Genomic DNA, 18,899 nt, shown 5'->3' with positions numbered 1-18,899 from the left:
TTTTTAAGATTAGGCACAACTTTTACAACCAAAATGAACATCAAATAAATGCCTTTTTAAAGATTAAGTACAACCTTTTTAACTTTTACTCAAAGGTATAACCTTAACACTACTTTTTTAAAAAAGTATAACTTATACAATAGTGGAATTTTAAAAAAACCTTGAGCTCAAAACCTCTAATAAAGCTAGTAGTGAATTTGAGTACAAAAAGGTGAAAGCTACCTCAAGAATGATAAATGACAAAGAAAAGTTTAGGCTCAAGAAACTATAGCTAAGATAAAGATCAAATTTTAATTTTTTTCTCTTTCTTAAAGAAAAGATTTGCTCTCTTTCATGTTTTCCCTATTTTCTCTACACTTTAAAATATTTAAATCATTCTTATCTTTCCACTCATTCAAATTGTTGCTTTTAAAGTTTTTTTCGACAAATATTTATAGGCTTTGAAGAATATACCCGTTAGAATAGATTTCAAAATGATTTTTGTACATTTTGGTCAGTTTGCACATTTCTATTGCATATGTAGAATCGGTTCTTTGTTTATAAGTAGTCAATTCTCCATAAAGTTTAAAATTTTTTATTTATGTAGAAGTGATTCTTTTTTCTTGAGATGTCACTTTTTCCATAACTTGGTTCAATTATGACACTTTTATACTTTTGTAGAAACGATTATTTTTTTCAAGGTGTCAATTCTTAATTGTGGTCCGACGTCAAAATTTGAATTTGAGTTTGATTTTTGACGCTCCAATCTTTTCTAATTATATTATCTCTTTCTTCTTCACTAAATTTCTGATTTTGTCTTGATGCTTCAAGAACCGATATCATCTTCTTCCAGAATTGATTGTTTGTCTTCAAATTTGAGATATTTGATTCATTCTTGCTTAGAGCTGACGATTGCTTCATAGAGAAATCATTCTTTCATGCCCAATTTCTTCCTTCTGCATTCTGTTTTTTCAGAATTGATTTTTGCTCTTTAAGATGTCGATTTTTCTCAAATTTTGAATTTTCTATCTTCCAAAAATTGATTTTTTTTTCTTAAAATCGATTCTTCATGTAATAAGAGAATAAATTTTGCTTTCCACTTATTTAAGAATAGATTCTTAAGGTTGGCACTTGATTTCAAATTTTCTTAAAAAACATTTTTCTTTACAAGCTAAACTTAAAAACTCTTAAAGATTTTCTTCAAATTTAGAAATATTTTCTAATCATTTCCATATCATATTTAGATCAATCAATTTTACTATTTCAAAACCAAAGTAAGCTAACAATATTTTTCATGAGAATTAGCTAATGATATGTGAAAAATATGCATTTTTCAAAAATATTTTTAATAAAAATATATTTGAAAATTACTCTATTTAAAATTTTTACAAAGTGTTTTTTTCTTCAAAATTTAACTATGATTTATGAATAAATAATGGTCAAATTTTAAAAAAATAAAATAAAATTTAGACACTAATTATGAGATGAGAAAGTCTATATTTAATATAATTAAAAGATGAATGAAAGTTAAAACATTTTTATATAAATATATGTAAAAGGAATATGCTAAATTTAAATGAAATAGTAAAGTAATTGCATAAAAATGCAAATTTCTTTTGATAAGTAAAAAATAAATAGTTTCAAACATTATAATTCATATTACACATAAAGAAATAAATAAAAAAAGCCTAACTAAAGATTTCGTTTAAAAGTACAGCATAATTTGCAAAACTTCCAAAAACACCAAAATGCATGGTGATAGAAAATAAAAGAAGAAAAAAGTAAAGAAAAAGGTTGTATCTAGAGCTGATTTGCTAAGCAAAATATATAGCAACTAAAGTTTACTTAATCAATAGCACAACCCATGATCTAGATGGCTAGAAACACCTCTTATTCTTGTAGAGATCTTAGTTCGAGGGCTGCCAGCAGTGTTGGTAGAAGTTGTTGAAACCCCAATTTGTAAAATGGGAGACCATATTATAAATTTTTAGAGGTGTTAGAATGGAAATTTTTGCTTTTTACCTTAAAACTTTCGCATGGATTATTAAAAGGGATGTCAACGGTGAAATTAAGATTAATTTTACGTTTTGAGAGCTAACAAGGGATCTTGGGGTCAAAATGAAAATTTTCAGTTTTTATCTCAAAACTCTAGCATGGATTACTAAAAGGGAGGTCGGTGATATAGCTCTGTTGTAAAATTAATTGTTGATTAATTGTTGTTGGTATCTTAACAAACATACAAATTATTATAAAGATAAAATTATAAAAAAAATTTAAAAATAAAGATATATTATAAAATGTTAAAAAATTTTCAAAGGAGGAGGACCGTAACAACCTCCCATGAAAAACTCGTTTTGGGCAGTACCAGTCACTTCCATTCCTCCCATTAGACCAAATAATGGTCGTACTTTGACATTAGTTAACATGCAATGATTAGTTGATAGACGGTGGGTATCTCTGACCCTTAAACCATAAACCTAAACCTAAACTTAAACTTAGTTGACAAATTAGTGAATTAGGGGGGAAAAGGAAAGGAAAAACCGACGCATGGCTGTCCCACTTTCCATGGTTCCAGAATGTTGATAGAAGTTTAACATGTGATCCCTCATCTTGCCCAATACTTGTCCATAAAGTCTGCCTTCACAATTAAAAAGTGAAAAACTGTGCACAAAAAGGTTGTCATCAAGCCACGACATTATTAAGATGAGGGAGAGAGAGATATGATCCATATTTCCGTTGACTATTTTTTGCAAAAGCCAAATGAATCCTGGTCTTCCTACACGCATCATTCATGAAACAAAACTTTCTATTTTCAACCCTCATACAGGGAAAACCGACCCTTGCTCATCTATTACAATATTTGAGAAAACAAGACTGGCCATGTGCTACTCCTTTTTTAATTAATTTATTTATTTTATAAAATATTATTATTTTATACTATTGACATGAAAATTTTAAATTTTATAAATAAATTTAAATATTTATCATATGTTTATTGAATAATTACGAGAATCAGTATGGAATCGATTTTTAAAGCTTAAAAAATTATGGTTAATGTGTAAAATAAATTTTTGCAAAAGAAGACAAAATATTACTCAAGATATATATGTATATATGGAAGTGTCCCCTTAATTCTGTTTATTCAAAGAGCATACTGCACACACCTTTTTCCTAAAAATGGGAGGTTGTTTTCAGGATGTGAAATGTTATGTGAAGGTGCATTGATCTTTCAAACGTGGTGGGGTTCTGCCAATAATGAATTAGTCTCCCTTATCAGAAAACAAAAAAAATCCTGTCTCATACCTTTTTCCTGCCCAACTCTCCATTGCATAAAGTAAAGGCTCTGATATCTCGAGCTAAGCTAGCTATGTGTATTTTAAATGAATAGAGGCATTGGAACACTTTTCCTCCTATAATGATAAAGCTGGTACAGACATAATATGTCAAGCTAGAATTACCTCCAAGTGTAATGAAGGAAGGAAGAATAAAAAAAAAAAAACAGTGAAATATGATGGTAACAAAATTAAGCTGCTAGTGTAATAATAGGTCTTTTTTTTTTTTTTTTCATTTTATGTGATTAAACTTCCCAGCTGACCTTTTCTATGTTTGGTACAAATTTCCCCTCTGAATATTCTTAAATTCAGGTGTGTTTATAGGAAAAAATGAGACATCCGAAGATTTCTTGAGAACTGTATTATAAGTTGGCTAGAGGCTTATAGGTCGGCTTCACCAGTGCTACAAGCAAGTCACTGTTTCAGGGTGCGCCTATAGAAGTGATTTACTGTCATTGTCCAAGAAGAATTTTGCTTTTAATTAAATCACTTTTTCAGCAAACCATATGTTTCATTTTAAGTATGAAGACGGGAAACTAACACATGTTTTTATCAAGTAAAACAGTATTAAGAAAGCTGATTACAGCATTTACAATCCCAAATGATATATATGGATATCACACCCCGGCGTATATCTCCAGCGCATCATCACTTATATTTGAAACAAAGTAGGAGAAATAGTCTGCAAATTTGAATGGCCGGTAAAGGAGTGGATGTTCATTGTCAACAAGTTCACGCGGCACCTCAATCATTGCTCCTTCCTTTGGCAAAGAAAACAGCCCGAAAGAGTACCTCTCTTTGTCGGCCTTCATCACCACCCTGTGCTTCACAGCAACAAGTCTTCCATTGCTCCAGGCCTATAGGATTGAGACATTTTTAATTTATTCATTCATGTCAATCGTTTTCATTTAAGCATGCTGGGTGATAATGCATTCATATCTGATAAATCTACACATATTCGATAATACAGGTTCTAAGATGTATACTTATTTCTTGTTTGAATATGAAAATTGAGATATCTTTAGTTTATTCATTGTCATAAATTTAATGTGGAACTAATCAATAAGCATAAGGTGTAATTGAATAGATTAAGACTCAGTATTTAATGAATATAACAGCGCTAACCATCTTCATCAATCTTTAATAGGAAAATGTATAAATCCCATGAAATAAGATGAGTTTTTAACATTGATTATAGCAAAATCAAAAGGTTTTACCAAGGGATCAGGTAGAGTACTTGCCATATGTTCCAAAGTGAAAATGTCATCAATGAGGGAATCATTTATAAGAGTACTTACCTTAAGGGCATCACCAACAATGACTACAAAAGCATCTCTGGGAACCACCACGTGTTCCCAACGGCCTTCTTTAGTCATAACCTCAAGACCTTGCACATCATTTTGGCATAGAACAGTTAGAGCATTCTTGTCTGTGTGAGCCACAAGACCGAGATTTTCTTCCTCCCTGGGAGGAACTTTGTACTTCATTATACGGAAAATGCTAGTGCTGTCCCTCACAAGCGCGTCGTAGTTCTTTTCTTCCATTCGAAAGCTCTCGAAGATCATTCCCAGGATGGTAAAATTTAGCTTTAGCAGCTTGGAGCTCATGGAATTGAGTATCTCACTATCATAATAACCAGGAAGAGGACAACAAAAAATTAACAGAAGAAACATCAAAGATAGTTTTAACATTTCTGAAGCTTAATTAATTAGTAGTGAAAATATTGGAATATCTGTGGCCTCAATATATGAGGGGGGTTGCGTAAGAAACAATAAGTCTAAGTAATGTAATTATGACTGGAATTTTGTGATTGCTGATTGAGAGTTTTCAGTTGACAAGTATCCGACCAGATCGCAGCTGAGTATTTGACAAAGACTTAAATGAAACTGCACCAGACACCAGTTACAAAGAGGCTGCGTTTATTTCTCTGTGATGATTTTCTGGCAAAGGCATGTGCAGTTTGTGATATAAACAATCATTTCAAAGCTGGCACTGTATTAAATACAAATCTATTTCAAGGATAAGCCATATTAAATATGGAATTGGCAGGTAGTGGAGGCGTTTGGTGGCAGCCATTATCATGTCAAAAATATAGCTTTCTGTTGTCATAAGAGCTTAAAAGCGGTTGTCTGCTTTGAATAGACTTTGCGAATTAATGGACGAATGGAATCGTATTATATGATTTTCAAGTTAATTTCCTCGGTTGATTGTGACTAAAGGTATTGGGTTTCAGAAACAATCCTTACGAATAATTATATCGAAATTTTAACAGCCATACGTTTTTTAGTCTGGTAAAGCAGGAAAAAGATACTCAACTTTTGCAGAAAGATGGCATGACAAACTAGCTTACAAAAATTTAAAATGTTAACTGTAAAGGAAACAGGTAAGTAATGAATCCATGAGAAACGTGTGAGAACCTCAACATTCTGTCATAAAAACGTATACATCTATCTTCTTTATCAAGAAACTGGGTTTAATTCACTCAAATGTTCAAGCTGGTTTTAATTCGCTTAAAATTTGATACATTTATATAGTTATTTACCTCTACAACTGGAAAACAAAAAGATAGTATAGTAATATGTTAGCTTGAATTCAGTGATTTACAAGTAGAATTTTCATATTCAGTTCATCTACTCTGAATCCGATCGCTATCATTCTTTGAGAAGAATATATAGAAGCATTGATGCGAAAAAGTTACTAATGCAAACAAACAGAAGCTTTGGCCATAATTCAGAAGCTACTAATGCATGTAGCTCTTTTCTACTGCATGTTAACAGTCACAAACCAGAAAAAAAAAGGAAAACAAGAGCAAAGAAGAAGAAGAAGAAGAAGAAGAAGAAGAAGAAGAAGAAGAAGAAGAAAGATGAGGGAATGGGACATTCAAGCTTATTTTTGAACAAAAATATATATTTTACCTGAACGCTGGGTTTCCCTGAGGCCACATGAGCTGAGTGAATTCTTGAGCCGCTTCAAGCCGTGTTGCGTCGTCGATGCCGAAGCTCTCATGCAAAGGAACCACGGGGCACTTGCCCTGATAGCTGCGGTAAGGCTTAGGGTTCTGGTACTTATTCTTGGTCTCTTCAGGGAGATCGAACAATGCCTTCATGGCTACCAGCATATCTTCACGTAGACTTGTTGGGATCTTATCGTACATTAGGAGGAAACAGCCATGAGTCTCACATGCCTCTCTAACTTTGCTACACAACAGTTCCCAGCACTCACCCCCACGCTCCCTGTCAAGATCCTCCCCTGAAAAATCAAGAACTGGGATTTTAGCCCCATCCATCTCCCTCTCAATCTCTATCTTTCCCTCTCTTTCTCGAAGCTAAAGCACTGTGGATAGAACAAAGGTTCCTGGTTTATAAGGGACTTACTCTAGACATCTTCAAAGGTGCTCTACTTTTTTAAGCAAGTGATTTGGGCACCCTTCCACTCTGTTCTATAGCTCACCATTTTTTTCGCTTGTGAACCATATGTGGAGCGGGATTTAAAGAGTTAAGACCAACACAGCAAAAAAATATTTAAAATTCCAAATAAAATTTAATGCAAATTAGCGGAGAGCCCATCATTGTTTACTATATATAACTAGTTTCGTGTTTAAATTAATTGACAATATGTACATTTCATCACGTGAACTTCACGTGATTATAATTGTGTATAAATAACTTCATGGGACCTAAATAAATAATGTGAACATTTAATGAGATATCTTGGATATACCTTATTTACAATCAAAGTTTCTTTGTAAATAGCTGTCACCTTCAAGTCCTTGAAACCAAAATATATATATTGAACTGTAAAGTACGTAATAGCAAAGGATGGAATAAATCAAAGTGGAGAGAGAGAGAGAGGGAGAGAAAGCAGCACCCACCGTCCCAATGCTCGCGTGGCATCTTATTGCTATCTGATGACTCTGACAAAACAAAGGCAATTATGTCAGCATTGTAACAACCAGTGGAAAGAGTGTAGGGGCGCTCAATCAATCAAAACAAAAAAAAGAAGAAAAAGGGTTGGTGCGCCCCTAGTGGAAAATGTTTCTGTTGCAACGCTTGGCATTTATGTATGCCTGATGGAGTAGCTATAAACCCATTTACCAATTAATGCTTTTTGCCATAGATATAGAAGCAAGCATATTCCTTTTAGGGGGGCCTGAACAGAAGCATACCATAACAATAATGAGTTCAATTGTTTGCCTTGGTCTGTTTGAAGGGGCTTGAAGAGGTTCAAAACAACCAGCCCCCTACTTCTTTCCATCGGTTAATTGAGGACACATGAAATTTCCTACAGGCTCCGGGTCCTCTCTCTGGTAAAGGCCATTTGGGTCCCCATGGTCAATGATAATTACAAACCGTCATTCTCTTTCAAGTTGCAATTTAAAAAAAAATAATTAGAAGATTGACCCAACATTTCAAGATCATTCTGATTCTATCTTTGTATCAGAATTTCATTAACCCATTGTTTGGAAGCTTGTATCGAGTAAATCTGTACGCGTGGAAAATGCCCCCATTCTTTCATACAACATCCTGTTAATCAGATTGACAAGAGGAGAAACATTTGACTCGGGATTATCAACTCAAAGAAATTAGCAACTCTTTTTATTGTTTGCATGGCCATGAACAATGGATCTCTTTTTCTTTGCCCACAAACAATGGATCATGTTTCATGCACTCCCTCTGAACGACTGTCACTTGTAGGTTTCATCTCTTGGGTTCAAAACAACAAAGCAAAGTACCCCACCTACTTAATTCGGAAAAAAGAGATCCCAACTTAATTCTTTTAATATATATATATATGTATATTTAATTTTAAACTAAATGTTAGACACAATCATCACGATTATAATTTTGTAGAGACTCTTTAGATAATTAAGAGGTTGGGTAATTGGAAACAAAAGGCAGGACAAAATTGACTTGTTAATCTAAAACCTCTGTACATTATCAAAGCTTAAGCCGGTTACGTACGTTAATTGATATAGTAATTAACTAGAAAGAGGTGAGAAAAGAAATTAAGCAGAAAGCAGAAAGTTTAAACATCAGCGTCCAAAAACACTTGAGTGAGGAATTTAAATCCTAGGTATGACCTTTTGTGAGCAAGGAATCTCTATTTATGGTACTCAGATGTCAATGAGGGGATGAGTTGGTTCAGGGAATCAGTTAGCTTTAGTCAGTTTGGGAAAGGATTATGAAGATAAAAAAACAGGTGGGATGTGTATGTAGCAACCTAACTTGCATATGTAACCAAAAATTTAATTCAGATGGGACACACACCAAGAATTGTTCTGATTGAATTGGCAAGTCGGCAGCCAGCCCACATGATACAATGTATGCTCTATAAATCATCTCCCCAGCTAGGGGGGCTCCTGGTAACATAATTAATTGGTTTGAAAGTCGGTCCAACCACCATGTGTTCATGATTTTGCTACATTTACCGGTGATAGTAAGAAACAAAACTTACCCAAAACTACTTATTGCTTTAATTAACTATAACTTTGTTATCCAAAATGAACAATTAGCAAGTTAGTACACATGAAGAAAGACCATTAATTTCTTCTGAATTTCATAAAGAAAGACCATGTATGCTTGGAACAATGTTACTTTCTTCCCATTTCCATGGAAAATTGCTGCAAGAGAAAGCTTGAAGGCGAAGAAAATGAACTTGTATTGTCAATAAAGAAAAGAGTGAAGACTAGCCAGGTAGCCTTTGATTTATTCCCTTGAATTCATCCCTCTTTTTAGAGATAAATCATACTTTAGAAACTTATAGGTGGTCCAAGAGAAAGGAACGCGATGATTGAGTGTGCCAGTCTACGTTGAAGCTGGTCCTCAATCAATCAGCAGAGAACTGAGAAAGCTTTATTCACTAAGCACCCTTGAAGCTGTCATAAGATATGTACGCAAAAGGAATCCAACACATATTTGGGTGCTCACTCTGTTGATCATGTGGACCTTAAAATTCTTCGCAAAGATCAACATCACAAGTTGGCATTTTCCTTTCATTGCTTTATTAGACCATACAGTCGTTCATAAGTCACAAGAAAAAGTCAATGTTAGGGAAGGAAAAGGTCGCCTAGAGGGTGGGGCCACTTAATTTTCAGGCACCCATCTGCCCTTCTCTAGTTTGTTCTATGGTGGCGGAACCATTGACATGAGTCCATGAATTCGGGCATTGCCCTAGCTAGCTGGCCCTTTTCTTTATCATGCTCCCGAAGCAAAGCCAATTTCAACTTATATACTCACAATCCCTATGGTTAATTAGAAACTGCTCTTGTTCTTTTGCCAAAAGGCTTTTTATTCGGACCATATATAATCTCATTAATTTCCTTGATCCAATTGTTCTTTGCTCCCTATTTAATTTGAGAGGTAACTATATGGTCCAATTTCAATTAATATGATATTTGGTTCTGAGAATGCTTGTCATTAAGCTTTTCTATACATATTTACTAAATATTTATCCAAATAATCACTTAGAATCCTTATGTATATTAAGCATATTTCTAAAATCAATTGGGAATTAGTAGGCAAAGAGATTTAACTTGAACATAAGACCATATTCAAGATCACTTCACCAATGCAAAATACTACTAAACAATTAATGTAATAATTTTTTTTTGGCATAATGTTTAAAAAAGTCCTTAAACTATTAAAGAAAAATTTAGATAGGTCTTTATTCTTCTATTGTATTCAATCAAACTTTTATATTTTTATTTTAGACTACATAAGTTCTTATTACCAACTAATTACCATTAGTCAAAACATTAGTTATCATTTTATATCTATGAGGTGTTGATATAATATTAACATGGAGGGTAAAAAATACTACATACTCATGTCATCATCATGATGATATGTTAATATACCATGTCAATCTCGCGTGACATAGAATAACAAGTGTCATAACATGGTGAGTCATGGAACTTAATAGTTTGACTTGAAGTCAGCATCAATTTTTTTATTTAGATGTGATTGGTCACTTAGACGAATCTATTTTTTATAAGATCTTAAGTTAGACTTAGACTCAGTAATAATAGGTTCTAATCTACGAAGCAAATTGGGGTTGAAAGTCTTTTACATGTGAGAAAGGTATTAGCATCCCTTTGACGCTCATTTAATTGATATCTTATCAATTATGTGCCCTTTAAGCCTTATTAAATAAAATCTAATCCAATGTTTTAATTCTATTTTCCTTTCTTATTTCTAATTTATTAATTTTTTGAAATAAATAAAATATTTCTTGATATTGAAAAATTTCCAAAATCTCTGAAACACTCAGGGTAATATTTTAGAAAATTCTCTCACTTAAAAATTCACAAGAAGCCACTTTTGGTTTTCTTGAGATTTCATCATTGGAAAACTTACTTATTTAATTATATAATTTTATCTTTTAATTTATTTTTTGCTTTATATTTTATTGGTTTTTTGAAATAAAAACTCTTGATATTGAAAATTTTTCAAAATCTCCCTAACTTTCATGGAAAAAATTTGAAAAATTCTCTCATCTAGAAATTCTCAAGAAACAACTTTTGGCTTTCTTGAGATTTCATAATTGGAAAACTTATTTATTTAATTTTATAATTTAATTTTATAATTTATTTTTTCTTATTTTTATTTTATTGGTTTTTGGAAATAAAAATTCTTGATATTACAAATTTTTCAAAATCTCCCAAACGCTCATGGTAAAATTTTGAAAACTTCTCTTACCTAGATATTCTCAAAAAGCCACTTTTGATTTTTTTTAAAAAAATTTCATCATTAGAAAATTTCTTGAGATTTCATTATTAGTAAACTCATATTAATTATGTATTAACTCCTAATTTTGAAAAACAAAATAAATAAATAGATAAATTATAAAAGAAAATTAAAAACAAATCAAAAAAATTTAAAAAAATTTACAAGAACTCATCTAATTGGGTTGAGAAACCCAAAAAAAAAACCAAACTATTAGGTGGCGTTTGGTACTTTACAATGCAATGTGATTACAGGTAATGTGATTGCAAGTAATGTGATTACAAGCAATGTGACTACAGGGAACATAATATTACAGTGTTTGGTATACAAGTAAAACAATGATTAAAATACAGGGAAGATAACATTATAACATTTGGTTTATAAGTACTTTGCTAGGAATGTGATGTTAATTTTTAAAATTACCCATAGTTATTAAAATATAAATTTAATATATTTATATTTTTTATTATTAATTTTTATATAATATAATCTCTTAAATATATTTTTAATGTCATATATTTTATTTTTATTTATTATTATAATTTTTTATATTTTATTTTTATTTTTAATATATTTTTTATATTATATATTTTATTTTAATTTGTTTTACCTATATTATATAAATTTTAATTTTTTATATTTTATTTTATTTTAATTTTTTATTATTATATTATATATTTTATTTTAATATTTTTTATTTTGATTATAATATTATAAACTATTTTTAATAAGATAATAAAGTTGAAGGATAAAATTGTCTTTAAGAACATTACAGAGTGCAATGTAATGTGATTGCATTAGTTTTGAACTGCAATGTGATTGCATTGCAATCTTATATTGCAGTGATCTGTTGCAAAACAAACACTGTAATGTAATTTAATTGGACACATTGCAGGGAATGTGCTCTCACTTCCCTTATACCAAACACTACCTTAGGTCAAAGTTATTCAAATAAATTGCAGTGGGCCGGATCAATAAGATTTAACCCACAAACTTCTTCTTTTTAATTGACACAAAACTACGTTGTTTTGTTTAGAGTATAAAAGCTTCTTTGCCCTTTGTTTCTTTTATTTCCCACTTCGTCTTCTCTCTCTAATTAAGAGCTTCTTCTTATAAAGAAAAGAAACCTCTAAGCTTTCCAGATTCTGGTCACCAGTCACCACCATCCACCATTGTTGGCCGTCAATCACTGGCAATAGAATTTTAACAAATTTTCTCAAAAAAATTCTATCAACACTCTCGTCCCTTTAATTGGAATAGTTTCTTTAGAAACTAAACTAATTTTTCTAAATCTAGAAATAACGAAAATTTCAAAACTCCAAAAACTCTTTTTGCTTTCTCCTTCTCTCCCCTTTAAATTCTGAGGCTTAGCTATAGATATATATATATATATATATATATTTATTGAAAAGCGAGGCTTAGCTATATTTATAGCCAATGTGTTGCACTTATACTGGAATTGATTTTTGAGTTTTGACTCAATCTTAATTTCTCTTTTAGACTTGATCTAGAAGTAGGATTAGTATAAACATATCTTATGTTTTATATTTATCTCTTCTCTTTCCTTTTTTATTTTTTGGATTTCATAGTTTTTTTATTTTATTTTTTAAAAAATTTGTTACGCGCCGACAAATTAGGATGTCTACAACAAGTAGTATTTTAACTAACAACAATTAGTGATAAGAGTTTCTTTAGGTTAAAATAAAAGTACAAGAGTTTAATTGAATGAAATAAAATGATAAAAGTTTATTTGAATTTTCTTGAATAATTTAGTTAAAATACTATAAACTAAAATTAGGGTGTCTAGAACAAGTAAGATCTTTTAAGTATTATGCTTTTCTTTTTGTTCAATCGAAGGCATTTTTTTAAATACCAAAATGTCGGAACATAGTTCATGGCTCTTGAAACAAAGCACTAAAAACACCTAAACAGCTAAAACCTAGCTTTATACACCTAATACACATTTAGTACATCCTGCCTCCAAAATTCAAGAAAACATATAGGACATAAATCTTACAAACTAAAAGACGTGAACATAGATAGAACACTCCCCAACAATTCCATGAAAAAATCTCAAAATGTCATTACTATGAGCCATAGTAAACAAGCACCCAAAACAGAACCAATAACAATCTCCTAACACCAAGCCGTGAACATATCTTCTCGATCCACTTCGATTTAGCTAAAGAATCAACAAAAGAGTTTGCCTCCATGAATGTGTGCATAAACTCATACTGGACAATAGACTTGAGACATTTATCAATATCATTAAAAATCTTCAAATGGGCCTATGGTCTTTATTCATCCATCACCCATGTCATAGCTACATTCAAATCGAATTCGACAATTAACCTTTTATCTCCTCTATAAGGTAACAAATTAATACTTGGAGCGCCTATTTAATAGTTGTTATCTCAACATAATTCAAGTCCTACACCCCAAAAGGTCCAACCATAGTCCCATAACGGCGCTTTCATGATTTTTAAGGACCTTCCACACCCATTTGGACTAGCTTTTCCCCTAACCAAGCCATTAACATTGAACTTCAACTCATTTTTGCTTTAGAGGGATCCAATTAACCTCTAGCCTAATATCATTACTTGCAATACTCACATTCCCCCTTCAAAGTTCCATTCACCACCCAATTTTATTAATCTAATCCATTACATTCACAAGCTCTAACCAAAATAATGATCTCATTTTGATGAGAAAAAGTAATTCTCCCACATCCCAAGCTTTGCCATGAAACACTGTTTCATTACTAGCTAACCAAATTGACCATAAAGTGACTCCATAAACCACCTTTTGTTACAGATGGCAAGTCTTGTAACTAGTGTAAATATTTAAATTTTCTCTATCTTGTAGCTTATGTAAATATTTAAATTTCCTTTACCTATCTTGTAGCTAATAGAATGGCAAACTTTTATCTATCTAAATGCATAATACATCATTTGTCTTGTGTGGAACTCATAACAAAATAGGGTTGTAGAGAGGAAACATCAACACTTACTTACAGTTGCTAAATCTTTAATGTTTCAAGCCTTTTTTCCATTAAAATTTTGGGGGGTCTCTGTCTTGGTGGGAACACACACCGTAAACAAAATACCTTCCAAACCTTTGAAAAACAAATCGACTTATGAGTTGTTGTCTTGGGAAATTAATTGATTGGATACCCGAGAACCATAACCTTTCCTAGGAACAGTTTCTACAACGATAGATAAGGGTATACAAAACCTAATCACTCACATTTTAGAGTTTTTATTTCATTATGTTTTACTTCAACATTAACTAGTCATAGAAAGAAATATGATTCTAGGGTTAGAAGATGCATCATGATTGGTTATCCAATGAGAATATAAGGGATACAAATTATATGATTTGTAGTTTAATAAAACATTTGTTTCCAAAAATGTTGTGTTCTTTGAAGACATTTTTCCTTTTCATGTTGTTGATTCTATACCTAAAAATCATGATTCTGTTCAATTCTTCTCTTTTACAAAACCATGATAAATAGTTCTTTCATTGATTCTCATTCTTTACGAAATTCTACTACCATATCAGATAGTTCACATGACACTTTCCAACATTCTTCATATGAATTTGCATCACATATTGATGAATTATCTTTCATGCATTTAAATTCTATTAATTCACAAATAGAATCTACTAATGCAATTACACATGTAGACCTTGATCCAAATGCCTCTGTAAACCCAGTTGACAATTTTCCAATTGAACATTATTCTTTAAATTTCACTCGTCATTCACCTTTTAAGAGAAGTTCAAGACCTAAAACACTACTTAGATACTTAAATATTTATCACCATACTCATCTTAAACCTACAAACACTATATCAAAACCATCAGACCCAATGTCACTTTCCATAACTACAGCCATAGAACATCTTATTACTAATTTTTTGACTACCAAACAACCTCTCCTTCACATAAAGCCTTTACCACTTTATTCACTCATATCCATGAACCTAAAACCTTGAATCAAGCTAATCAACATTCTTAATGGGATATTACTATGAAAGAAGAACTTGATGCTTTAGAGGATAATGGGACATAGTCAGTTGTGTCTTTACCTACTAGTGCACACATAGTTGAATGTAAGTGGGTCTATAAATTGAAACTCAATGTAGATGGCATTGTGGAAAGGTATAAAGCAAGATTGATAGCCAAAAGGTATAGTTAAAATGCACGATTTGATTTTCATGAGACTTTTAGTCCTATTGCAACAAACTACTGTGAAAACTTTCTTGGCAATAATAGCTATCAAACGATGGCATTTATCTCAGTTGGATATAAACAATGCCTTTCTTAATGGTGATCTGGATGAAACAGTGTATATAAACCTTCCACAAGGCTGTACCATTAAGGGAAAATGTTTCAAGTTTTTTAAACTAGTTTGCGAGCTTCACAAGTCTCTATGTGGTTTAAAATGAACTTCAAGACAATGGAATAGCAATTTCGAAAAGGTCATGCTTCAATATGGTTTCAAATTGTCTAAGTAGAACTATGCATTGTTCACTAAAGATGAAAGCAATGGTGGTTTGTTCGCTTTATTATTATATGTTGACGATATTGTGATTACAAGTTCCTCTATTGAGTTAGCTGATAATGTAAAAAAAAAAATTAAAGACCAAATTCAATCTCAAAGATTTAGGTCTCAAATACTTCATAGGTCTTGAAATAGCAAGGTCAAGTAATGACATATCCTTAAGAATGCACCAGGACAAAGTATCTTACTTTTATCTAAGTCTGATTTGAGCTTGACTATTTATATAGATAGTGACTGGGCTAATTGCAGAGATACTAGAAAATCAGTAATACGATTTGGTATTTTTCTTGGAAAATCTTTGATTAGTTGGAAATCCAAGAAACAAGCAGTGGTTACATGAAGCTCTACAGAGCCAAGTATAAAGCAATTGCCTCTGCTTGTTGTCAAGTGATTTGATTGCTTTATTTACTGAAGGATATTGGAATTCAACATGCTAAGGCTATAGACTTATGTTGCGGTAATCAATAAACTTTACACATTTGTAAAAATCCAATTTTTTTTGAAAGAATAAAACACATTGACATTGACTGTTGCTTCCTAAGGGAGAAGGTTCAACAAGATGTTACAATCGCCCAACATGTATCCCTTACAAATCAAATTGCTGATTTGTTTACCAAAGCTCTTCTACCTACACATTATTATAATTTGTTGAATAGGATGAGTATAATTGATATACATGCACATCATAATACTCATCTTGAAAGGGAGTGTTAAAGATGGCAAGTCTTATAGCTAATGTAAATATTTAAATTTCCTTTATCTTTTTTTTATCCTTAAGTTTATTTAGATAGTTTAATTTCTTGTCTTTCTTTTATCTTTTCTTGATTTTCTACTGGTTCAAAGTTGAAGCCAATCTGTATATAAACTATCATTGTAGATGACAAGAAATAGATTAAGAGAGTTTCTATTTTCCTCATTTCTAGTTATTGCAAAATTCACACCTTCCAATTTCTTTTTGACTTGCCCTATCAATGGCAATCATCCCAAAGTCTAATGAAGTCTTCAACTGAATTAGGACACATTCATTCAACCTTCCAGCACTAACATACCGAACACCTCATATTCCATGAAAAATTACACAATAATAATAATAAATACACACAATCATCATCTACATACGATTCCAAGGGCATAACATTAAGTTGTCATAAAAATTAACTCTTCTAAGCTCCAAGGAGTACTTTGTGGGTATACCATTAAGAATGGTAAACCACATAAAAAAAACTTGAGGGGTTTTAAGAATTCTATAATGAAAAGACACATACCTTGCGATTGTCTAAGGCATAACCAAAGGTTTCCAAGGCTAATGTAAATTGTTTGACAGTGAAGCACTCTTGGGGTCATGCATCGATCCAAACTAGTCTATCACGCATCCCATCATTAATTGTCACCTCCATTAGCTTTGATTAAAGCTTTTTCATAAGGTTCTCTTCCCAAACAAATAACCTCTATCTAAACGATATATTCCAATGGCCTTCACACTATACTTTTGTCAGTTAAAATTCTATTACGTAAGTATTCGTATCGAATAGATAGTATATAAGCAAAATAAAGTATCGATCCTATAGAGAATTGATCTAAAATTTTACTAAGTACTAAAATTAGAACAAGTTAATCTTATCTAAACAATCAAAATCAATTAGCTAAATTAATTAACTAAAACTAATTAACCAAAATTTAAACTAAAAAGAAAAATCCAAATAATATTAATTTAAATAAAAATCAAATCAAACAAGCCTAAGATTACAATATCCTTCACATTTCATCTAAATCTTAACTCTCTTCTTTAACTTATTTCAATAGATTGAATTGCTAACCTAGAGTTCTCAATTATCTATAAGAGTCTCCCGACTTATCTTATAAAAATATCTATTTTAACCAATATACTATATACTTATGTGAATTGAAATTAAAATTGACTCATTAAGTTCAGGCTCTAACTAGCTACATATAGCTTATAGGTGTATCCTTATTCTATACACAAATCAATGAATATGATTATATGTTATCCTAATTTTAGTCTACACTAAACTCTCTTTCTCCAGTTTGTTTAGGTTCCTCAAACAATTAAATTGGTGATCAAGTAATTAAAAGAATTAAGAACAAATTGGAATAAATAATTCAAATCTCATTAAAAATAAGTAAGAAAAAGATTAAAAATTTAGATTACATGTGAGTTCAATTGCAATATGAGAAAAAAAAATTAGCTACTCATGATTGCAAAGACATATAACATTATATATAATTCAACCATTGACAGCAATAAGAAAAAAATAAAAGCTACGGAAGAAACAAAACAAATATTTGTAACCTTGCTCTCTAAGTTTCAGCCTCCACTTCTAGCTTCTTGAATCTCTCAAAAATTGTCTCCCTTATATCTCTTAAAAATATCCTATTTATACTACCAAACTTAACCTATAGTTTCGTAAGTTAACCTACTGATTTAATTGGGTTTAAAATCGTAATGTGAGGCCCAAACTTCAATCGTCAATCTTAAAATTACCATTCCCGTAATAGTACGTTCAACTATTTTTCGATTCAATTTTCTCTATCTTCAAATTATGATTGGATAAAATAATCTATGAAGGTTTTAGCTCTGTCTCTTAGCTTTCCAATGGTTCAAAAATTGCAGCATTTGGAGTTCTATAGCACGAGTTATGGTTAAAATACTGAAACATATGCGAATAGACTTTTAGGTCATTCAATACTTTACTTTTCAAAATTGAGCACAGTTCCTTTAAATCTTACAAAAATATAAAAATTAATAAATAATAACTAAATTAAAAGAAATAAACATAAATTTTAAATAACTCACATAAAAATAAACTAATTATAAAAATAATAAAAAAATAACTAAATTATAATTAAAAATTAAGGACTTAACTAATATTTAATAACAAAATTAGATTAAAATAATTTTATAAAATAGAATTATCAACTTCTACCACTTTAGTGTCCTCATCATAAGCCACAAAAAAAAAGCCTAACATATGTAACACTTATGAGTGTCCAAAAGTCATACATCCTACCAAAAATGATCTTGTTATCACTAATCACAACATGAATCACCTTTGGCAACCAGTTGGCATGTAGTTTGGAAATGATCTTGTAGAAGGAGTTAATAAGATTACTGGTCTAAGTAAAGGAGGAATTTAAACCCTTCTCTAGTTTCCCTGTCACCAAAAAGTTTGCAACAAACTCATATAAATGCCTATCAGGCTCATACCAAAAAGTTTCACTAAAATTGTGATAAGGGTACTGTAAATCCTTAAAATTAAGATAGTATACACATCAATA

The 18,899-nt window shown here is 31.1% G+C and overlaps 1 protein-coding gene across 1 annotated transcript; it reads right to left on the bottom strand.

Moving 5' to 3' along the window:
- Positions 1 to 3,774: 3,774 nt before the first annotated feature.
- Positions 3,775 to 6,779, bottom strand: LOC110410951 (putative 2-oxoglutarate-dependent dioxygenase AOP1). The gene is made up of 3 exons (XM_021420909.2): positions 6,227 to 6,779; positions 4,610 to 4,934; positions 3,775 to 4,168 (listed from the first exon to the last, which is right to left on the bottom strand). Exons 1-3 carry the CDS (start codon positions 6,595 to 6,597, stop codon positions 3,929 to 3,931), a joined length of 936 nt encoding a protein of 311 aa, XP_021276584.1. The 5' UTR covers positions 6,598 to 6,779; the 3' UTR covers positions 3,775 to 3,928.
- Between the last annotated feature and the right edge of the window lie 12,120 nt (positions 6,780 to 18,899).

Source organism: Theobroma umbraticum, unplaced genomic scaffold (genome assembly GCF_002168275.2).
Source record: "Theobroma umbraticum cultivar Fairchild unplaced genomic scaffold, ASM216827v3 scaffold_56.0, whole genome shotgun sequence".
Classification (NCBI taxonomy): Eukaryota; Viridiplantae; Streptophyta; class Magnoliopsida; order Malvales; family Malvaceae; genus Theobroma; species Theobroma umbraticum.
Note: the sequence above shows the minus strand (reverse complement) of the source record. Positions and strands in the feature narration are given on the sequence as shown.

Coding starts and splice junctions, on each gene's coding strand:
- LOC110410951 (XM_021420909.2), bottom strand. CDS start 6,597: ATGGATGGGGCTAAAATCCCAGTTCTTGATTTTTCAGGGGAGGATCTT. Junction 4,935..6,226: donor CAGGGAAACCCAGCGTTCAG/GTAAAATATATA, acceptor TTATTATGATAG/TGAGATACTCAATTCCATGA. Junction 4,169..4,609: donor TTGTTGGTGATGCCCTTAAG/GTAAGTACTCTT, acceptor TCAATCCTATAG/GCCTGGAGCAATGGAAGACT.